The sequence below is a fragment of the Tachypleus tridentatus genome, chromosome 4 (genome assembly GCF_004210375.1).
Source record: "Tachypleus tridentatus isolate NWPU-2018 chromosome 4, ASM421037v1, whole genome shotgun sequence".
In the NCBI taxonomy this organism is placed as follows: domain Eukaryota; kingdom Metazoa; phylum Arthropoda; class Merostomata; order Xiphosura; family Limulidae; genus Tachypleus; species Tachypleus tridentatus.
In genome coordinates, this window is record NC_134828.1 from 11,340,224 (window position 1) to 11,364,704 (window position 24,481).

Consider the following 24,481-nt stretch of genomic DNA (forward strand, 5'->3'; position numbering starts at 1 on the left):
GTTAAGGCACTCGACTTGTAATCCTAGGGTCGCGGATTCGAATACTGCTCGCCCGTTCAGCCGTGGGGGCGTTATATTATGGTCAGTCCACCTATTCGTTGGTGAAAGAGAAGTCCAAGAGTTGACGGTGGGACTAGATGCCTTCCCTCTAGTCTTACACTGCTATATTAGGGACGGCTAGCGCAGATAACCGTCCTGTAGCTTTTCGCGAAATTCGAAACAAACCAACCACTTTGACAAAGTTGCATCACTATTGGAATCCTTAAATGGCTATATTCAGCGACAAAATTGCTACGAATCTCGCATATAGTGCCGAGCAGATAAACAGTTCACTTTTAAAAAAAATATTTTAATTTAAAAATTTAACTTTTTGGTATACAGCTTTCAATCTCATATTTAGTAATAAGTTTCACATTTTTTATTACATTTACTCTAGTACAAAGAAGTTTATATTCAGCCCTTAGAGATTATATTCATGAACATTCGCTTTTTACCCTCTTTAGCTCCATCTAGTGGTAAGTTCGTAATTGAAATAAATGCAAAACAAACACTACCTTGTATGATGAGTCAAAATAGTTTTACTAAAGAACCCAAAACAAACAAAATAAATGAATTTATTTCCACTGTTGTGAAGTGTCATTTTATATAACATCTTGTAACTGGTGAATATTCCTACAGTTTTTGAATTACACTACTAAGCAATTATGATTAAAAATAACTTCATTATTTATATAACAACTAGACAAAATATTTTCATTAATGTGAGTTAAGCTATACAGAAGAACCACCAGTAGTTGATATTTTAAATTGTTTTTAAGCAATATAAAATTTAAAAAATAATAGTGTGCATTATACCAAACAAAAAAAATAAATCATTGAATAAAAAACAATGAAAAGAAAACCTCTGAATTTATTATTTTTGGAAGGTGGACCACACTCGAAAAATAAAGGTTTGACTCTGAAGCAAACATTTGATTCTTCTCTTTCTTTCATGAAAATTCAGTTATTTAAGGATTATTCTTGTTAACATGACTTGGAACTAACTGTATTTATATGTTGAGATTGGTATAAAAAATTTCCTAAGTTAAATGTTATACAGTGAATTCTTCTATTTCATTCTGGTTACAAAATCTACTATTTTTGGCTCGTATATTAACTATTTACATGACCCACAAAACTAATGTTTAATGTCACAAGATTGTGGCGAAAATTCTCATGACTTTATTCTGCATTGAACTGATAACAAAGATATATGAAAATAATTATTTGCACTCTCCTGACGCAAAAAATAAAATGTTACGTTTTTTTCTGGCATGCTATTATTTATTATGTAGTCATTCATTGTTAGTTTTCAGTGCCACAGAAACAAATTTAATTAAAATATTTTCAGATTCCAGGATATCTAATGTTTGTTTTATTGCATATCTTCTGTTTATGTATTATTTTACGAATCTATAAACAATTATTTTATCATTACTTTGAACAATAAGTCACTGCATCTGTACCTGTATGTTGTTCACAATATGCCAGAAACATGAATCTTATTGTCATATTAAGTGTCTTAAGCTCAAATATTATCTTTTACCTATGCTTTAGTATTCCATTCAAGTATTTTATACACTGCAAATATTGTAACTAATCCATGTCAATCTTTCTACAACCTGTACTCTAGATCCCATATTCACTTTTAATATATTCTTATGGAAAAAAAAAAAAGATAAATTTCAAATTCCAAACACTAAATGGTATTGTAGCAGACATATGAATGTATTGTCACAGATTTAATATTCATTTAATTATTCAATTCAGGCTACTTCAGGTTATTTATTATCATACTTGAACCTCACAATGTTAATCCTAGCAAAAACGGTTCCTACACACTTTAATTTTTCACATGTGTTATTCATATCTTTCTTGCAAAGTAATTTTACATCCTTATCTTCAGTGTTAACATTTTACTTTGTGTGCATATATATAAATAATTACGTTACTCAATGTTTCTATGACTCACAAAGTACTGAATGGAACAAGTATGTTGAATTTGTTTAGTGGTTCTAATAAACTTTTTATGAGTCAATGGGTTTAAATTTGCACATATGTCACATGAAGATCAAAGTATTTTTTCTCAACAGTGCAAACAAATAATGACTTTCATTGAAAATGTTTTGTATATTTTTCTTTTCCAAAACTAAATAAAATTTAAGTAATTCATAAGAAAGCTTACTGCATGTTTAATGAAGAAAACCATCCATTAGGCACAATTTGTGTGTCAACACCAACCCCTCAATTCATGTGCAATGGAAGTACCAATCCCATACTTTGTGTTCAGATATTTCCTATGTTGCTTTATTATACATTCAAATGTGTATTTGAGTTTCTAATCATGTTTTCATACTCTATATAACATGATCAGATTGATAAGTTGGTGGACTTGCAAAACAATGACAGTGTGAAATTGATCCATGCCTTAAATAAACAACTGATGTGGTTGGATCCCCAAGTCAGTGTCAAATATAACAAGTTAGCTATGGAGGACCAGGAAGTTCTGTCATTTCTAACAACACACTTGATTAAATGTGCTTCAGTGCCATTAAAGATGGATATTTTGACAAAAAACAAGATGATGCATCAGCTTTCGTACAAGCAAAATTATCTTGTTCTGTTCTTCAATTTTGTCATTTAGTTTTTCAGCTCAAGGTTCTAATTAAAGTTGTACAGTTCAAATGGAAATCTGGTATTAAGTTAAAATTCTGAAATCAAAGTTTAAAAATAACCTTTAATTTAATTATTGGTTAATTAAGTTTTGTTTGTTTGTTTGTTTTTGAATTTCGCACAAAGCTACTCGAGGGCTATCCGTGGTAGCCGTCCCTAATTTTGCAGTGTAAGACTAGAGGGAAGGCAGCTTGTCATCACCACCCACCGCCAACTGTTGGGCTACTCTTTTACCAACAAATAGTGGGATTGACCCTCACATTATAACGCCCCTACGGCTAAAAGGGCGAACATGTTTGGTGCGACGGGGATGCAAACCCGCGACCCTCGGATTACAAGTCGCACGCCTTAACGCGCTTGGCCATGCCGGGCCTATTAATTAAGTTCTGTCTTGTAGAAATAAGTTGCTTTTCACTTTCTTTCATCTTTGGACAAATAATCCCCTTTAAATAATTATTAGAAAATAACTGTTTTTGTTTTGTAGACTAAATGAATATTATTAATAACTATTGTAAAAATAAAGTATAATAATGCAAATAATTTATTTCACAATGATTTAAAGATGGGGAGGACTTGGAAGACTCTGGTATCTCTGAGGGAGGAAAGTGATATGAGATGTTACAAAACACTGTTCTAGAATAATGCAGCTTGAAACAATGATTTTCTGAAATTCTAAATAATTAGTAAAAACTGTAGCTATGTTAATTAACCAGTTTGATAATTAGCTGTGCTGTTGTATATGGATCAGGGTAAGCAAAAACAAACCAATAACTCACTTCTAAATATAGCACCATATCACTGATATCATCACATCATTTTACTTGAAAATAAGTTTTTATAATTTTATCATAATCCTCATTTTCACTTTATGTGTTCTTTCTTTCAAAATATGAATTTCACGAAACATTCACTTTGAAGTACATTTCAAAAGTTTATGGTATATTTGTAAAGTTTCTTGATATGTTCAATATTTACAAAGCCAAGCTTTACTTTCCCTTCAAATACAACAGTAATTCTGAAAACAATACTGTGCAATTTCTAACTCGAATTTCTAAAATACACACTTTTAATTATCATGTTAATAATTACTAGCTAGATTACTACTAGTTAGAATTTAACAAGTACTAAATTTTAACTAAAAAATAAGTTAATTCAAATGTTAGTTTCTAAAAATTATAACTTACTGTTACGAGTTACTTGCTCGAACTTCAGATTGCTTCACCTTTCAGAGAAGTCTAAAAAAAATGTTTACTGTTAATAACAAGTATATCACATAAATACACTATCTTCAAGAAAATCCGTTTTAAAACCTAAGGCCGTTTTCTGCAAAGTTTAAATTTGAATTCAATTTTATTATTATTACGCTAGAACTAGTAAGAATAGAATATTAAGTTTTATAAGACAAGTTACTGGTAGTTTTAAGTAGATCACAATAAATTTTCTTACTTTGTACACTAATATTATAAATTACAATTGCACTTAATCACACTAGAACTGTTCAACTTACGTTTAACATGGTATTTACCGATATTAATCTAATTGAAATAAAAAGTATATACATAGAGAGAGGTTGAGTAAAGCGCCATCTTTAACTAATTAATATTTTAATTGCAAACAATTTAACGAATTGCTTTAACATTAAATTCTATATAATTTATATTTCAGTCAGAAATAGTACTCTAAGTTTAGTGCATATTAGGCACATCTAAAAGATAAATACGGGCTTATTTTATTACAAATTACAAAAAACTGTGTGCTTAATGTTTAATAGCTATATAATAAAAAATAAACAAATCTTAATTATATTTAAAGCCAGAGGCGCAACGCTGAAAAAGTATTGTTTATTTGAGACACAACAGGATACGCTTGGAAATAATTCCTTACGGTTTTAAACATCTTGAATATTAGTGTCCGTTACACAAGTAAATGTCAAGCGTTGGAGGAATTTGGATTGTTTTACGTGGCAAAGAATGCCCAGAATAGATCCAAGTTCTTCAGATGCTCTTCCCAGTGCTCCCGAAACATTGGTCTTGACGTCTATCTACTAATGCAATATCTTACAATATGTCTTCTTGTCACTATGGCAGAAGTGGTTTTAACTTCAGCATAGTTTACAGGGTATAGTCATTAAGTAACTGTACAAAGTCACACCATGTGGTGAGATAATCCATCAATACTTTTATACTACAGGGCTTGTTTTTGTTTTGTTTTTTAATTTCGTGCAAAGCTACTCGAGGGCTATCTGCGCTAGCCGTTCATAATTTTGTTGTGTAAGACAAGAGAAAAGGCAGCTAGTCATCACCACCCACTGCCAATTCCTGGGTTACTTTTTTACCAACGAATAGTGGGATTGACCGTCACATTATAACGCCTCACGGCTTTAAAGGCGACCATGTTTGGTGCGACGAGGATGCGAACCCGCGACCCTCAGATTACGAGTCGCACGCCTTAACCCACCTACAGGGTTAAACGATGTTGTTTGATCAAATCATACTCTTTCAATGCTGTTATCCAGTGTGCTGTCATCCCCTCCAGATGTTTAAAGTTCATCAACCTGATCAATGATGCATGGTCCACTCAAATAATGAACTTTCCACGATACAAGTAGTGCCAATAGCATTTTACAAAAACTACAACTTTAATAGTTTGTTTTGTCGTAAAGTATTTTCGTTTAGAGCCGTGTAATTAGGATACACGATTATAGGCCCTATTCTGATCTTCAACTGTGACAACATTCGTACCTGCTTGAAGTAAAAATGTATTCTCAAAACAGCTGTTATTAAAGTTTTAATACCCATGCCAGCCGTCTCGAGAATACATTTTTGTGATAACACTGCTACAATTCCATTATATAGTTAATGGTAGCTAACAAGAAGTGACAGTCTTGTCACGCATAAGCCAAAAGTGAGGCTTCTACTTTAACCGGCCCAGGATGGCCAGGTAAGTTAAAGCGTTAGACTCGTAATCTGAGGGTCATGGGTTTGAATCTCCGTCGCACCAAATGTGCTCGCCCTTTCAGCCATGGGGACGTTATAATGTGACGGTCAATCCCACTATTCTTTGGTAAAAGAGTAGCCTAAGAGTTGACGGTGGGTGGTGATGACTAGCTACCTTCCTTCTAGCCTCACACTGCTAAATTAGGGACGGCTAGCGCAGATAGCCCTCGTGTAGTTTTGCGCGAAATTAAAAAAAAACTACTTTAATCGCTCCTCAGCGCCTGGAAACTTGCTTACATTTCTCACTCCATCAAAAGTGTGGCCCAACTTTAGAGATAATTCATTATGATGTGGCTCTTTTAATAGCTCAAGGTGAAAATAATCTCTGGTAGCAAACGCCTCCAAGAACCTTGAATCCTCAATTTGATATACTCATCACTAAATTACGCTCAAGCAATCAAGTTTAGGACACACGATATTGTTTTGTTAAGTATTTCACATCTTCTCCATCCTCGATGATAAACTTTAGAGGCTTATAACACCAAAACTAGAGTTTAGATACTTGTAGTGGACACACGACAAGTGAAAGTATAACATTCAAAATCTATCCATTCACAAATTCTGAATTCGTAATTATTCGATTTATGTTGATTTCTTATTGAATTTTCTTTTCTTCCAGAAGAGGGCAATGTCGATGTATAATCGTTTTTGTAAAATGCGGTAAATTTGGTCGACTGTTTAAGAAAATTTTGTTTGTGGTGTAAAGTTGTGTTATGATTTGATAAAAAAAAACAACAGAATAAATTAATATGAGTGAAGTATGTTTTGTAGAGGTTACTCCACATGATGGAAATACACCTAAATGGAAGGACATTACAATAAATACTGGTGGGCTATATTTTTATCTTAAGCCTAAAGTGTTTTTTCGGATGTTATCGTTATTGTTGATATTAAGCCTAACTGTAATGATATAATATACGTGTTCTTCATGCACTTGGTTGTTGGACATGAAGCGCCTGTAACGTATATGTAATTGGTTTTTCTTTTATAGTTTTGTTATGTTATTACTACTAGTGGCATTAGTAATAGTAACTCTACTTTTTATCATCCGATTCGTGTCAAGGGCTGAGTGTCAAACTACATTTCAGTTTTCACAAATTCTTGATAAAACGTTACTTTTAGTCGAGAGTTCGCACACAAAACGTTCAAAATTTTCTGTTTAGTGTTTGATATTGATGATTTGCTGGTTCTGTGTAAGAATACATGGTATTGGGTACATCCTTTTATAATGCTAGTAAACTATATGCCTGATAATACTACCAACCATTAAGTTTTAAATAAAAAAAGAGAATACATCCTTTACCATTCCTAACAATACAGTTACCAGTACACCACATTCATTATTTAAAATTTTGCACTCTTCTCTACAAACATCTTGTATAAATGTTTTCATAAATGGTTATGCATATGCTTTGCTTATATTCAAATAATTACTTCATCAGTCGTATATTAACATTAACTTCATTGATGCATTATAAATGTTCTATCCAGAATTCAACAAAATAGTTGTATTTTGACTACAGGTTGTGATAGATCACCATTTATCCAAGAACAATGTTTTTTGGTCTAATGGTATGGGCCCTGTAAGTTTGCTTGTAATGTGCATTTGTTGTTCATATTTGTATTATTAATATTATAGGATAAAATTTATAATTTTTTCTAACATTAAAATCATACAGGCTGTAATGATCATTACATTTTAAACCTTGACCTTAACCTCTGGGTCTGACACAAATGTCAAAAGATGCTTGATTTGGGTGAAAGCTGATGTGCCTTGGTCACAATATATGGATCAACAAAGTCTACAGTACCTACTACTGGTAGCCACCTTGCACTGTGAAAAATATTAATACAAATTACAGTTCAGACAGCAAAAGCTGGTAAAGTATTAGAAGCAAATAGTCCTGACATTTGTATTAGTTACTGACCAGAGGAATTAGGGTTCTATTTGTAGATCTCTAGCTGTTGGTCCTTTCGGGGGACTGCTGAGCTGGTATCTCTACTACCCCTAAAAATGTGTATGTATATTTTTAATAACACTTTTAGTTTCAGATGGGAGTGTGTAAATGGAGGACAAATAGCAGCACATGGCATATTTTTCACTGACACATTTAAGTCAAGTGAAATATTTATTACATTCTCTAAAGTTTTTGTCTCTTGTATTTATCAGTGTCTACCTTTATACTTGTTTATTTAAGCACTATCATAATGGCTTGCTAATGTTTATTTCTAGTATGAAGAAAATTAGAAATATAAAGCATGAGACATATTGGAGGAAGGAACCTTGCTCGTGTCATATTTTGTAATTCCAGATTCTGATTGTATAAATATGATGCATGGCAGGAAAGTTGGGGTCAGCTCATTACAAGGGGACAGGGAAATATTTTCAGAAACAATGACAAAATTTTGTAAATTGTATTTTTCACTTTAACATTTTAAGTCATTGGGTCATTTTACCAAGTTAATGATATTGCAGTTATATAGTTATTTATATGCTTTACACTACTATCTCATAAAAGTAACTGGTCCTGTCAAACCTGTAGCATTAAGCTGCTACAGGCAAAACTGTAACTGGGCCTTTGGAGCAGGATGATTATTGAACCTTTGGAATGTGGAAAATGTTTATTTTTACATGACTTCTATTTTATTAGTCTTTAATAGTTGGTCACAGTATTTCTAACTACTTTATTGGCAAAAGTGCACCACCGAGGTTGAATGGTATGAATCTAGCCACCAGGCTGATGTCTTGCCTTGGCAACTGATGAAACAGTTTATGGCTACAGTCTTAGTATTCCACTTTCCTGATACTTGAGTTGGGTAGGTTGTGTGTGGGAAATGACAATGGGGTGTTTCAGAACTGATAGGTGAAATAGTCTTTCTAATCACAATTATTGTAGTTTTCTGTACTTGGAAACTGATAGTGCAAATCACTGAAGTGGATGTACTTTAATGCTTTGATTTTCAATCATAAGAAACTGTGAATCTTACTTTTGAGATTCATAACTTATTTTTCTAGCAAAACTTTAATACTAATTAGTAATTTGTTGGCATTAATTAAAAGTTCTACAGTTGATCTATCTTGTAATATAAGCATGGTATCTTGCTATAGGTACATGCCACAGCTTTGTGACAGGTAAAAGATTCAAGCACGCTTTATAGTTTAGATGATGGAATTTGTTAATACTATATGTATTTTTAATTAGTAAAAGAACTACAGATGAGTGTATTATATCATAACTAAAGTAGAATTACAAATGTCTTCCTGTAGGTGCAGCCCAAAGTACTTTACAAGACATCAAACTTCCAGAATTTGCTGGTTGTTATTCATTTCAAGAAGAGAGTAGAGCAGAATCATCATGTCATAACAGATTTATCTATTGGTAAGGAATCCTAATCCGTAAACTTTTAACAGACAGTTGATTTGGAGCACAATAAACTCCCATTCACAGCACAAGTATGTGTATATTTAGGTCAGAAGATAATACTGATAAAGTAATGATATAAATTAATGATTTGGGACTTTAGTTAAATATATAAATGTGTATATATGGATTGAGACATTACCAATTTTTGATGAATATATATTTAAAAGATGTTTTTGCTATTTGGAATACTGTTTTTGGCACAACCTCATTTTACAATGTGGTCGTGTCAGCAACAGGATAGGATTTGCAGGAATTCCATTAAAAGCTGTCAACATGAAATTTACTTATTTTTCCTTCCTCAACATTACTACCAGATATATACTTACATATATGTATTGTCGATATTTACACACAGTCCTTGAGCCCACTTTTCGGTAATTTGCTCTGCTGCTTACGAGCATAGCTCATATTAACATACTCTAATAACGTTTTACTGTATTGTGAGCCTGAAAATCAAAAACTTATGGCTGGTTGACAAATTATTTAATGCATAATATATAGTAGCATAGAAAAATGAGTAATAATAATCACCTAGATTATTAGCCTGTTATATTATTAATTCATAGTCTAATTTTTTGAGAATTGTTTTGTCAGGTAATTACAAACAATTATTTAAATTTTAGAGTATAAATTATTGTTTTTATTTAAATATTTTATACTAATTAAATCCAGTACTTGAATTATTTTGTTATTTTGGTCTAAAATTAGTAATTGACTGCTTTGGAATGCTGATATCAACATAGGTGAGGATAATTGGATTAATTAGAATAATCTTTCTACTAGAGAAAGAAATATGATAAAACAGAAGTGGATCATTTATATGTTTAACACATTTTAATATTAAATTTCCTCTGTTTTTTTCTTAAACACTTTGTTTGTAGGCGAGCAACAAACGATATTTTGGAGCTGGTTGAAGTTTCACTTGATGTTAATTTGATTGGAAACCACGTTCGATTACGATTTCAGCATTCACCAATATTAAGAGATATTTCAATCCATGAAACACAGGATCGAATATTTATTCTTGTCGCCACAGTCTCTAGTGTTCATCGTTTGGTATTTCCCCATCCATGCAAGTTAGGACGAATTGTGAGTAGCTATTATACCCCTGTACACGTTTTTATTTTTTGGGTAAGATGGTACACTATTCATACATGATGAAAATATAACTTTCTGTAATGAAATGGAACTCTTTTCAAGTTTTTACTTACTCTCCAAATGAGTGAATATTTTTCCTTTATTCTTGTGCATGAAAGAGTTCATAAATTCAAGTGTATTTTTTCTTTAAGCTATGGGTAACAAATTAAATACAAACCCTTTTTTCACTTGTTATAACCTAAAAAATTCCAATTTATTAGGAATATTTCATGATTTATCACCAGGCTGAAAAGATCCAGTACCAGTTTTTAACCTTTTTGTATAAAATGAGATTTAATTAACATAAAATTGCATTATTTCTTCATTGAATAAATCTTTGTAAGTGTTCATTTTGTCTTTCTTTAATTTCTTAAGATAGCTGTTGATAATTAATTTGAGCTGAAAAGATGTATTTATCACATTCATTGTATTTAATAGAATGGAATACTGTACTTTTTTATTATAAACATAGATTATCAAACATACTGCAAGTTAAGCTGTTTTTCAGTCATTATTATAGAATTAAATTACTTTTATTTACCAATTAAGCAAAAATTAGGTGTACTATTCTAAAACTGTGTAAATTAACCCCATATTTTAGTATAACCAGAAAAAAGTAATTCCAAGTTCTCAACATTTTTAGTCTTCTTTATTCAGAAGCTCTTATAAGAATATTTTTGTAAAATGATTTGATAAAAAGTTTGTTTTTTCTCTCCAGGATGTTTTCACTACACAGCAGTCCCATTTTAAGCTCCCGTCAGTGTTTTTTGATGCCTCTGTGGCGGCAATGCGGGATACAACTAGTTATCATGTCTTAAATCATACTACTATAGGTGTTCCACTGCCTCACACGGCATGCTTGTGGCTCAATCAGAACCATGATGCTGTTTTTGTATTGGCCAGTAGTATTGGCTCAGTTTTGGTTGTCTCAATGGCCTCTACTGAAAATGGAGGTAAGTATTTAAATAGGCTAGGAATTTTTTTTCCAAATAATAAACACTGATTTGTAATTATAATCAACAGTCATAACACAAACATTTTATTTTAGGAGTTCTTTAGGTGACTGATTTATAAGTTTGTTATATGGTGGTCTTTTCTCATAATTAGCTCACATTTGGAAATAACTGAATATTGATGTAAAAACTAAAATTGTGTTTTTTGTCAATTAGACCTGGCTTTAAGCTGTAACAGCATATGCTTAAGTATAGGGTCTTGTGCACTATATCATTTATCTTCACATATTATTTTACCACTGAAACTGTACACTAGAGGTCAGTTCTGCCTGATAAAGTAGTGATTTCAATAAACTATACTGTGGTTTGTCTTGCCAGGTGAAGTACTTCCTACTAGAAATTATATGCTGATGGTCTGTCTTGCCAGATAAAGTACTGTCCACAATAAATTGTATGTTGGTGGTCTCTCGTGCAAGATAAAGTATTATCTATAAGAAGCTGTATACTGGTGATCTGTTCTGCCAGATAAAGTTGTGATCACAGTAAACGTTGTGCTTGGTAGTCTGTATGTTGCATCATAAATATATTTGTTCCAAACAGTACACTCATGGACTAATATGAGCAAAGCAGAAAGGGATTACTGCCCACCTTTAATATTCTTTAGATTTGCCAGAATTGGTTGAATCAATTTATCCATTGGAGCTTTGACTAATACTATCTGCTGTCATGTGCAAAATTTGTTTTTAAGTTAGGATATCATGGCGAATGGAGCTTATAGGTACTAACTCAAGGCTTTACAGTTCAAACAAAAGAGACTAGAACCTGAGACGTCCAATAAAACATTTTATTTATACTTTCAAGCATTTAACACTAAACACACATATAAAGTCTAACTAACCAAGGTTTATTGTAGACAATTAGTTACTTCTGTTACCACAGTGACTGATGTTAAGGAATAATAGCATTAATAATACTTACAAAGGGTTTGGATATGAAGACATCTTCCTGTTCTTCTGTTTTGATTCTGACTGAGATACTGAGCTGTCTGAATTACTTAGCTGACTAACTAACTAACTCACTAGACTTATTTTCCAAGCCCTTTTATATTAGTAGAAGGGTGATTATAAGCCTACTCAAAGAAACTGTTTACTATTTCTTTGAGTTTGTTTTGTGAAAAAACTTACTGACTCACAATTAAACTGTAAAACTATTTACAAACTCATACATTCTCCAGTTAATTACTAATCCTCTTTTTAACATGGGTTTGGTTGATTTAACTAACCACATGACGTCTTCTCTATACATGTAAAGTATTTTCTCCACCATCTGAGAACAATGGTCCAATTATAGCATCGTCTCATCACTCGAAGTCTTCAGGTTCAACATCTAAGTTTGTATATCTTCTTACAAGCTCACTGATGTCTGCTTATTTTGTTCAACATTCATGATACCATTTTTTTTATTTCTGTTTATAGCTTTGGTAACCTCCTATAACTCTAAGAGCATATATTTGTTCAATCTAAACAAATAACTGAAGTCCCTCGGTGTGTTTCTCTGAAGTAATGTCTTAAGTGATGCTTTTATATTTATTTGATCTTTAGTAGCATCTGTTATGCATCTACATGTTAATTGTACTGTGACATGTTTCTCAGCATTTGCTTAAGATAACATTCTGTCTGTAAACATTATTACTTTTAAAAGATAGATTTGCTGATACAGCACTTTCAGATTACTCGCAGGTCAACGTTTTTTTATATATTTCCTTCACGTTATTTTCTAAACATCATTACTTTGAAAAATATGTTTACTTGTACAGCATCTTTCTCTGTTTATTGATACAATTAATTATGTGGGGCATCTACATAATTAATAATTCCTCACTGAGGTGGTGGGTCATGGAGGAATCCTCTTGAGTGTGCACAATTCCAATAAGTTGAGGGTAGGACAGTGGCAATTCTGCCTGTGTAGAAGGCATGACAATTCTCCTGCTCTGAGTCTGATGTTTTTTTTTTCAGTCTGGACTGCACTTTTCCATCTGTTTTACAATTTGCCTCTACTCTTTGGAAATCTTACTCCTACTATTGCCTAGATGTCAGTTTTTGGACAACTGGTTTTAATTGGAAGTGGATCAGCTAACACAAGTCTTCATATATGAGTGGGCTGGGACATTTATTATACTGTGGACTGAATGCTACATCCCTAATGCTGATCAGTTTGAATGTTCATCCACGTTTGAGGAGAGGATCCTGGTCGTTATGGGGTCCAACCCTGACACACCACTTTGGCCTTGAAATACTGCAGACCGGCAGCCTTGTGGTGGGTCCCCTAGTGTCATTCGGCTGGTCCACTTGGGCTAGGTTCAACCAGTTATCAGTGCTGGAAGTTCTCAGTGGGTGTTGTGGACATTATTTGATGCTGGTGTTTGGGTGTAGTGCTCACAAAACCCTGGCATTACTGCAGTGTCCTTGTTTGCATTGTATTGCAGCCCCTTCTAAGGCTCCATGGTGGGTGAGGTCTGTGGGCACTAAAATATTCTTTCTTTATTATGCATTTCCCAACTCAAAATAAAAATAAAATAATAAAAAACAGACCATAAGTAAATGACCATGTCCTGAAGATTTTGAACAGCAGTCTTCAACACCTGTACCTCATTTTCTGATATTACATTCTTTATAAGACAAATTTTTAGGGCAGATGTCTCCCTTTTTTTATTCAGAAGGGACTAAAGGTGCTTGCTAGCTCTCCAAAGTTAGTCAAAAAGCTACATTCTGGGAACATCTTGGTGGAAACATCGACTCCCAAACAGAGTGAACTCATACTTCATTTGAAGGCCATTGGAGATAAATCCATTGAGGTTACTCTCCATGTTACTTTGAATTCATCATGAGGAGTTATAGTTGAGAGGGATCTGAAGAACATCCTCTGACGTCAGAGATCCTTGCTGGCTTATCTACCCAATTAGTTTCTGCAATGAGGTGTATCTCCACTTGCAAAAATGGAATTATGAAGTCGACCAGTGTCCTAATTTTGATGTTTACATCACCATGTCCACCTGCCACCATCAAGGCAGGTTATTTAAATTGCAAGATTTGGTCATATATTCCCTACCTTCTCATATGTTTCCAATGTCAGTGTTTTGGTCACTTGAAGACATCATGTCGCGGTTCCTTGATCTGTGCTGGTTGCAGTGGTAAGGACCATAATGTTGTCTACAAAGTGTGAAATGGACCTTTCTCTCTTTAATACAGGTACTATTTTTATTCATCTAGTCAGTCTTTTACTGCTATTTATATCTTTATCTGCAACCCTTTACTTTTCTCTCATTTCTTTTCAGTTGACAGTGACCCATGAGGTAAAGATCATTTTTCTATCATATTGAGGGCAGTGTCTGTTGTTTAAGCAGCTGCTAAAGATATTCCTAAAACCTTGACATGTTTTCTATGGTATCCTACCTGCTACACAAAGGCTCAAAAACAGGCCTGGAATACCTTTTGTAGATATCTCTCCTTCACTTTGAAACTACATTGCTTTCCAGCAGGCCCATGCACGTGTTCGGTGGGTAGATGTTATCTTGGATAAGTTAACAATTCTTCTACTGCCAATTCCAAAGTCATATGGGACAATATTTAGAAGGTGGGTGAGTAGTATACTTCCACCTTTCAATCTTGCTCTCCTGTGGCCAGGAAGTTGTTGATGCCCAGAGCTTTGATGATGCTCTTGGTAAAAGCTTTTCACATGTATTTGGCACTTCTACCTTATCCACCATTTTCTTAGCCATCAAGATTCAGGCAAAGTGATCACCTCTTTCCTTTTGGACTGATTGTCTCTATAATCACGTTTTTATTCTTGTGGAGTTCAAGCTTGCTCTTCATCAGTCTGGAAGTACATCAGTCGGACCTGATGATATCCACTGCAAGATGCTGTGCCATCTTTCTCCTGCCTCTCTTGCTATTCTTCTGGTTGTTTTTAACTGGATCTGGCAGGAAAATGTTTTTCCTGATGTTTGGTTCCTTGCTATTGTCCTCCCTTTTTCTAAGCCTGAGAAGGATCCCAAAATTCCTTTAAACTACCATCCAATAACTTTGACAAGTTGTCTCTGTAAGTTCTTAGAGAGGGTGGTTAATGCTTGTCTTGTTTGGTTCTTTGAATCAAACAACTTCCTCTTGCCCACCCATTGTGGTTTCTAACAACAGTGCTCACTGTGGACCACCTGATTTGACGAGAAATGTCAGTCAGGGAAGTCTTTCTTAAGCAACAACATATTGTTTCTGTATTTTCTGACCTTGAGAAAGCTTATACTGTGTAGACGTATGGCATCCTGCAAGATCTCTGCTCCTATGGATTTCTGGCCATTTGCCATTAACATAATTTTAATGGACTGACAATTCCAAGTCCATGTGGATTTCACACTTTCCAGTTCTTTCCTGCAGGAACTTGGAGTCCCTCAAGACTGTCTGGAGTGTTACACTTTTCATTATAAAGATTAATGCCATTAGTGGACTATTCCCCCCCATAATTGCAAGCAGTCTCTATGTTGATGATTTCCACATCTTGTTAATTGTCTTGCATGAGTTTTATTGAGTGGCAGCTACAGAGTGTTCTCAATTGTTTACTGAAGTGGACCACAGCAAACGGTTTTATCTTTTTTTTTCTGAAACCATTTGCATGCACTTCTGTCAATGGGCTATTCACCCCAATCTCCGTCTTGGAGAAATTGCGCTTCCCACGGTCCCTGAGGCAAAGCTCTTGGGCTTATCTTTGACCATAAGCTGACCTTTATTCGACACATTGAGCAGCTACGTGTCAAGTGTACAAGGGCACTGAACATCCTTCGTGTCCTCTCTTCCACCTCCTGGGGAGCAGATCGATGTTCTATGATAAATATCTGTCATGCTCTCATTCGATTAAAATTGGTCTGTTGGTCTGCCAGGACCTTGGCCTTTGTTTTGTTTTAACATAATTCCTTTTTTATGTGTTTTAATAATTTTACTTTTATTTTTAATTTTTTACTGGTTGTATGGTGCAGATAGCCTAGTTGCTTTGTGCCAATATATGCCAACCAACTAACCATTCTAGACCCGAGAGTAATGGTTGAGGACCATCCTCATACCATGGATTGGTTGAGTTTCTCCTAATGCAACTGATATGGATTGGAGTTGACCTCTATGTTACAGTCCTATATGACCAAGCCATTTTACACACATTTCTTTTACCTAGGGATTTGGAGTTATCTTGTTCCACTGTTGATTACAACACCAAATCTTCTTGCTTCACATATCAAAGAGTATTTCTTGTTCAGATATGGTGTAATCTCCAGAATGTATGTTTTCTCTACACAAAGAAGGCACACTATGGTGTTTTATACCCATTTCTTTACCTGTTCAAAATTTGGTTCAACTGTATAGGAGTTAACTGCTACAGGAGGATTTGTTGCACTTTTTTTGGTGAAGGACTGTCACATGCTAATTTGTACACCTAAACACAGTTGAACCATGTGGTATAAATGTGGAAATAGGTAAGAGTTTCATGGCTAATGGCAAGCAAACATTTGTGCACAAGGGGGCAGTCACATCAAGAATAGCTGTAGCTGTAAGTGGAGGTAAGTATCTATTGGAAATATATATTCAGTGCAGGAAAATATTAACATTTTCTGGACATAAGTATAAAAATTTCCATTGTGGTGTTAACATTCAAGAAATGTAACCTCACCTTTACATCTTTATTTCCTTTAGACATTAAACAACAATGTAAACCAGATTGCTAAGAATAGCCATTAGCTTTAGCAAAGGGTGATACAGTAATTAATGCTGTATCTGACATATCAAACTAGTTAATTAAGAAATCCACTGATTAAAATATCATATTTGCATATACTAAAGGTTCTTTTTTTGTGTGTGTGTGATTTTAATGTAGGTAAAGTGCATTCATTTGAATTACGGCGAACATCTGTGATGTCTCGGCTCTGGAGTGGCCTTGTTCCCTCTGTTATAAGGTGAGTATAATGATTATTTATAGGGTTTAAGAGCAGGGTCAGCTATTGAGTGATTTTTGATATTAGGTATTTAAGTGAAGGAGACTCAAACTTAGAACATCTTAATAAGGCTAATGCTCCAACTGTTGAGATAACTAGGACCAAAAACAGTTTTACCTTCCTTAATCTACTAACTTCTTAAACTGTCTACAGTCATAGAGATAAATGTTTAATTATCAAAAGTAGTATTATGGTAGTTAATTCATTGAAAAATACTGAATACACTAATGCATAGGATTATTTTTTGTGTTGAAGGTAAGCTATTAATTGCAATATTAATGCTGAAAATACAATGTAGTGGACTAATGTGGGATTCGAAATTTTGAGTTGGTTCCTAAAGTGTGTTGTAAATACCAGTTTCTCATATAACACTTGAACTTTGTATTGTTTGTTTATGAATAACAAGGTATATTTTGTACAGAAAAAGATAAGATTTAGTTTGTTTATGGTATTATAGAGGCAATCCAGAAGGATATGAAATGGCTTTAGCTTTAGTCTGTCACTGTATAGAAAATGACTGGCTGGTGTTTGCTTTGTGCAAGGATCTTCACCTTCGCATTTGGTCTTACCAGGTTTGTGTTTATTAATTTAGTTTCAGTGTATGTACAGGTGTGTTTGTTGTTGTCTACTTTAGTGTTTTTTACTGTTTGAATTCAAAAAGGATTTAATTAATTGTAATGAAACTTTGCAAGTGTACCGAGGATTGGCCTTAGATCAGGTCAAAGTTTTGTTCTTTAGGGATAAACTGGAAAAATGAATAATTACCATATTTGTCTGTATATCTGTCCATGTTTTAATATATCTATAAATTATTTCATTATTTGCACTTTTCTAATAATTTATGTTCAAGATGTAAGTAAAAAATATCCATTGAAGAAATTCTAAGGTATTATTTTTTCTTGTTAGTGGTAGTTCAAACTTGCACAACTGATTTTTGTCTTGGAATTTGATTATGTTTAGTTCTGTACATATGTTTTACAGTTAAAAAATGTGTATCTCAAGTAATATCCCAAGTGTCTTAATATTAGGTTTTGCAATCTTTCCAAGATAAAGTATGATTTAACTGTTAGAATAACTACTGTTTGAAAAAGTTCACTTTAGAATTGTCTTTAAATAATTGTTTTTTTCATAAATATTTCAATTGCTTAATGACATAAGTTTTGACCCATCACTTCAGGTTATCAAAAATTAGTTAAGAAAGTGCAATTGTCATTAATTAAAAGTTTTTGTTTTATGAAATTAAAAGCATAATGGATATTTGTTAAGGATATAATGGCTCTAGCTATTAAAATATTTTACAAAGTGTAATTAAAGTTAATTAAAGGAGTTTTATTTAATTTAATTAAAACTATATATGGCATTATTTGTTAAAGATAATGTAAACATTTATGAGTGATGTGTACTTATCCACTTGTTTGTTTTTTTGAGTAACTTTTATCTTGAATATATATTGATTTACAGCAACAAGAATGTTTAATGGCTGCTTCGGTTGTAGAACACTGTGGAGAATCAACCAGCAACATTTCTTACCACAGCTCAGGTACTACAGTAAGCAACATTTCTTACCACAGCTCAGGTACTACAGTAAGCAACATTTCTTACCACAGCTCAGGTACTACAGTAAGCAACATTTCTTACCACAGCTCAGGTACTACAGTAAGCAACATTTCTTACCACAGCTCAGGTACTACAGTAAGCAACATTTCTTACCACAGCTCAGGTACTACAGTAAGCAACATTTCTTACCATAGCTCAGGTAATATAGTAAGCAACATTTCTTACCACAGCTCAGGTACTACAGTAAGCAACATTTCTTACCATAGCTCAGGTACTATAGTAATAATTATTTTTCACAAAGCTACACCTATGTGCTAGGAATTCAGTAACATATAAAGTGATATGTCATGAATCATTTCTCGTGATAAGTGATTAATTGCAATGAAATTTTGTAGATATTTTACAGAAATTGAATCATGCTGAACTTGTCAGTTCAGTTTGCTTTGAAGTTTATAATGAAACAAAGACCACGTGGTACTGATCCAAAGTAACATTGCTGCAAATTATTTTGTTTGTGTGAAACTATGATTGAGGATTAGAATGATGCCATCAAAAATAGAACACAGATTTAGATGGTACTATTACTTTTTAACATTATTCTATGCAGTGTTATTTGTATTTTGAATCTCTTAAATGTAAACTATTTCTAAGTAAGCTTTTAGGTCAATTTCTTGTTAAAATTAACACAAGTTAAGACAACATGGCATTACGAAAGAAATACAAAATAATCACATTGATAGCCGATTGGATTTTTTGTGTGTTTGGTAATTTTTTTATACTTTTTGTATCAAAAGTTAAGTTCTGTGTGATTAGATACCAGTATGATTACAAGAGTATCTGTTGTGTAATTAGATACCAGTACGATTACAAGAGTCTCTGTTGTGTAATTAGATACCAGTACGATTACGAGAGTATCTGTTGTGTAATTAGATACCAGTACGATTACGAGAGTATCTGTTGTGTAATTAGGTACCAGTACGATTACGAGAGTATCTGTTGTGTAATTAGGTACCAGTACGATTACGAGAGTATCTGTTGTGTAATTAGGTACCAGTACGATTACAATAGTATCTGTTGTGTAGTTAGATACCAGTACGATTACGATAGTATCTGTTGTGTAGTTAGATACCAGTACGATTACGAGAGTATCTGTTGTGTAGTTAGATACCAATGCGATTACGAGTATCTGTTGTGTAGTTAGATACCAGTACGATTACGAGAGTATCTGTTGTGTAGTTAGATACCAGTACGATTACGAGAGTATCTGTTGTGTAGTTAGATACCAGTACGATTACGAGAGTATCTGTTGTGTAGTTAGATACCAGTACGATTACGAGAGTATCTGTTGTGTAGTTAGATACCAGTACGATTACGAGAGTATCTGTTGTGTAGTTAGATACCAGTACGATTACGAGAGTATCTGTTGTGTAGTTAGATACCAGTACGATCACGAGAGTATCTCTTGTGTAGTTAGATACCAGTACGATTACGAGAGTATCTCTTGTGTAGTTAGATACCAGTACGATTACGAGAGTATCTGTTGTGTAGTTAGATACCAGTACGATCACGAGAGTATCTGTTGTGTAGTTAGATACCAATGCGATTCACGAGAGTATCTGTTGTGTAGTTAGATACCAGTGCGACACGAGAGTATCTGTTGTGTAGTTAGATACCAGTGCGATTACGAGTATCTGTTGTGTAGTTAGATACCAGTACGATTACGAGAGTATCTGTTGTGTAGTTAGATACCAGTACGATTACGAGAGTATCTGTTGTGTAGTTAGATACCAGTACGATTACGAGAGTATCTGTTGTGTAGTTAGATACCAGCACGATTACGAGAGTATCTGTTGTGTAGTTAGATACCAGTGCGATTACGAGAGTATCTGTTGTGTAGTTAGATACCAGTACGATTACGAGAGTATCTGTTGTGTAGTTAGATACCAGTACGATTACGAGTATCTCTTGTGTAGTTAGATACCAGCACGATTACGAGTATCTCTTGTGTAGTTAGATACCAGTGCGATTACGAGTATCTGTTGTGTAGTTAGATGCCAGTGCGATTACGAGTATCTCTTGTGTAGTTAGATACCAGCACGATTCACGAGTATCTCTTGTGTAGTTAGATACCAATGCGATTACGAGAGTATCTCTTGTGTAGTTAGATACCAGTACGATCACGAGAGTATCTCTTGTGTAATTAGGTACCAGTACGATTACGAGAGTATCTCTTGTGTAATTAGGTACCAGTACGATTACAAGAGTATCTGTTGTGTAGTTAGATACCGCTACGATTACGAGAGTATCTGTTGTGTAGTTAGATACACCATCACGATTCACGAGTATCTGTTGTGTAGTTAGATACCGCTACGATTACGAGAGTATCTGTTGTGTAGTTAGATACCAGTACGATTACGAGAGTATCTGTTGTGTAGTTAGATACCGCTAAGATTACGAGAGTATCTGTTGTGTAGTTAGATACCAGTACGATTACAAGAGTATCTGTTGTGTATTATGTGCTTTGTCAAGTTATTCCCCAAATGTTTAGTAGTGGATAAAATTTGCTTCTCGTTTTCACTTTTTAGTTCAGTAATTATAATTAGGATATTAAAAGAAAATCTTAAAAATGTGTGTGTGGCTGAATTATGTTTAATTGAAAAACCAAACATTAACCTGTCCCAGTAGTGGCATGTAATAAACCATTTTTTGGTTTATTTTACATTGTCCTGGTAGTGATGTGTAATAAACCATTTTTTTGTTTATCTTGCATTGTCCTGGTAGCAATGTGTAATAAACCATTTTTTTGTTTATCTTGCATTGTCCTGGTAGCAATGTGTAATAAACCATTTTTTGGTTTATCTTACATTGTCCTGGTAGTGACTATGGCTATGACAATTACACGATTAACCGGTTACGGTTCTGTTACTGCTCTTAACCGGTTACGGATTTCCTAACCGGTTAATCTAAGATTTTTTCCGAGAAAAATAAATGAGGCAAAACAATATGATTATCGACATTTGCGTGTAAGTATTCCATTATTTGACCTTGACATTGGTATGTTTGCCTATTGCAATTTTGCGAACTGCTTGCTTTTTTGTTTGGTTGAATTTTCGTTGTTGTTGATAGTCTTTAGAGTTTTTGTTTACGTTCGGTGCGGCCGTCACACGCAAATTCCTAGGGCTGTGACGATTACATGATTAACTGGTTTATGTTCGGTTAAGAGACAAAGATTAACCGGTTAAAAAATGTCCGTAATAGTCGCAGCCCTAGAAGTGACGTGTAACAAACCATTTTTTGGTTTATCTTGCATTGTCCTGGTAGTGACATGTAATAAACCATTTTTTGGTTTATCTTGCATTGTCCTGGTAGTGACGTGTAATAAACCATTTTTTGGTTTATCTTACATTGTCCTGGTGGTGACGTGTAACAAACCATTTTTTGGTTTATCTTACATTGCCCCGGTAGCGACGTGTAACAAACCATTTTTGGTTTATCTTACATTGCCCCGGTAGCAACGTGTAACAAACCATTTTTGGGTTTATCTTACATTGCCCCGGTAGCAACGTGTAACAAACCATTTTTGGGTTTATCTTACATTGCCCCGGTAGCAACGTGTAACAAACCATTTTTGGGTTTATCTTACATTGCCCCGGTAGCAACGTGTAACAAACCATTTTTTGGTTTATCTTACATTGCCCTGGTAGCAACGTGTAACAAACCATTTTTGGTTTATCTTACATTGCCCGGTAGTGACATGTAATAAACCATTGTTTGGTTTATTTTATATTGGTGTATAATCTAGTTTGACACTGCAATGGCTTAAGATAATATTTTCACATGCAAGTAATGTGATATGTGCAATACACAGGTTTTCTGATCTTATAATAAATATATAGTGATATTACAAATTGAAATATATACATTAAGTTTGTCACATCATAAAAAAATGTAAGAAACAAACACCTGAATCAGATACCGTCAAGAATTGCATGAATCAGTTAGGTTAGTTATAACCTTACATGTTACTCCATTATACAGTTTTCACAAGACAACAATATAAAATAAATATTTTCAAATGATAATCACTTTACTATATTGGTGATATATGAACTCTCTGAATGACAGATGTTGGTTAAGTAGACATTACATCTGAACCATACATGTTAGAGAAAAATACTGGTGTACATAAAATTTTATGCTTGATATAACTTACAGAATAATGAATTAAAACACTTTTGAAACATACCATGAATATTCATATTACCTTTAAAATTGTTTGTGTTAGCAACAAAATGTGTATGTATTTGTTAATTAATTGGTAATAAACAGAAAATTGGTTTGTTTTTTTGGTTTTCCACACATTTTGGAACATGGTATTACCTTTTTATTAAAAAGTCCCTTCCTATAATTTTTTTTTCTTTACTGAAGCTATGTAATCACTCATATTACAATCGTGAGATAATTTTGGTATATTTTGGGTGATTCTAAACTTTGGCTTTAATAATTGTACAAAATATTTCCTTCTTGTTATCATGAATCATCTAAGTTTCAAGTTCTTCAAAGTAATTTTAACTGTGTAAAAAAACAACAACCTATATTTAAATAATTGTACTATCTCTTTCACATATTCAGTTGCAAACCTGATTATTTAACTTTAGAGAATTCATTGACAGCCAAAAACACCCAGTTTGATGTACCTCGTGTTAAACTTCACTTAGAGAAGTCAGTGACAGCTGCGAACATTCAATTTGATTTACTTCAGGTGTTCAACTTTGTTCAAAGGATCACTGACAATCGAAAATATAAGTGAATGTGAGTTATTTGAAGTTGATTAAATTGTTTGATAAATTCAGTAATAACTCAAATTATATCATTTTTTATTTACAGGTGTTAAACCTTGTTTGAAAAAAGCTGTTAGGAGCTCAGGAACAAATATTTACTTAGGTGTGTTTCTGAACTTTCCTTCCCAAAGCCAGTTCTGTATATTTCAACCTGTTGTGTTATCCACTCAGTATCACTTAGCTCACGTGTCAACACTGTTTGCCCCGGAAGTAAGTTGTTTTTAGTTTCAACTTATCAAATTACGTCTATGAGATCTCCACTTAAACTACTTGTAACAAGAAGGAAAATGTCTTACTTTGTAACCATTAGTACTTTCATGTTTTAATAAATTACAAGTTCAATGGTTTGGTCATATCCAAAAAGAAATTCTGAGCATGTATGTCATGATTTAAAAGACCTTTTTGATGTAAGTATTATTAATTAATGTATTTTTGAGTGGATATTTAATGATTGTTTAGTTTTCTTTGAAACAAGGGAAGCAATTGTTGTAATATAAAAGTTATGACAAGCTCAGTTATGTAGCTTGGTAAGAGTTGTAAATTGTGTTTGTAACTCACTGATGTTGAGATTATTGAAAATTGTGTGACATTTATTGATATCCAGGATATAGTGAACAGATGATTAATTAATTAACATAGAAATAGTATGAAATGTGCAGGATGAGTAGACAGAGCAGACGAGAAACAAAAAGAATTTGTTTTGTTTTATGGAATGTCTTTTTGTTCTGTTAAAATTTTCACAAAACTTTGTGTTTTGTCTGAGACGTTTTGTGTGAAAAATGGATTTTTTTTTATAATGAATTTGTTTATTCAGTGAGAAATAACATGG

At 33.5% G+C, this 24,481-nt stretch overlaps 2 protein-coding genes across 4 annotated transcripts in view; one reads left to right on the forward strand and one right to left on the reverse strand.

The window, feature by feature from the left end:
* LOC143248567 (recombining binding protein suppressor of hairless-like) overlaps positions 1 to 4,306 on the reverse strand; it is a 71,353-nt gene extending 67,047 nt beyond the window's left edge. The window contains exons 1-2 of one of the 2 annotated variants that reach the window (XM_076497016.1): positions 4,220 to 4,306; positions 3,897 to 3,947 (exon numbers count right to left, since the gene is read on the reverse strand). The gene's annotated coding sequence lies outside the window, so the exon portion shown is untranslated. Of the gene's footprint in view, positions 1 to 3,896; positions 3,948 to 4,158 lie in introns of both variants that reach the window. The other variant, XM_076497017.1, reaches the window with a different exon arrangement.
* A 2,035-nt stretch (positions 4,307 to 6,341) lies between these two features.
* The window catches only part of LOC143248568 (nuclear pore complex protein Nup160-like), a 63,531-nt gene continuing 45,391 nt past the window's right edge, over positions 6,342 to 24,481 (forward strand). For both annotated transcript variants that reach the window (XM_076497019.1, XM_076497020.1), the window contains exons 1-8: positions 6,342 to 6,536; positions 8,977 to 9,088; positions 10,015 to 10,222; positions 10,989 to 11,223; positions 17,137 to 17,215; positions 17,712 to 17,826; positions 18,716 to 18,794; positions 23,699 to 23,862. In XM_076497019.1, coding sequence (XP_076353134.1) covers positions 6,458 to 6,536; positions 8,977 to 9,088; positions 10,015 to 10,222; positions 10,989 to 11,223; positions 17,137 to 17,215; positions 17,712 to 17,826; positions 18,716 to 18,794; positions 23,699 to 23,862 — 1,071 coding nt within the window. In that variant the 5' untranslated portion in view covers positions 6,342 to 6,457. The remainder of the gene's footprint in view (positions 6,537 to 8,976; positions 9,089 to 10,014; positions 10,223 to 10,988; positions 11,224 to 17,136; positions 17,216 to 17,711; positions 17,827 to 18,715; positions 18,795 to 23,698; positions 23,863 to 24,481) is intronic.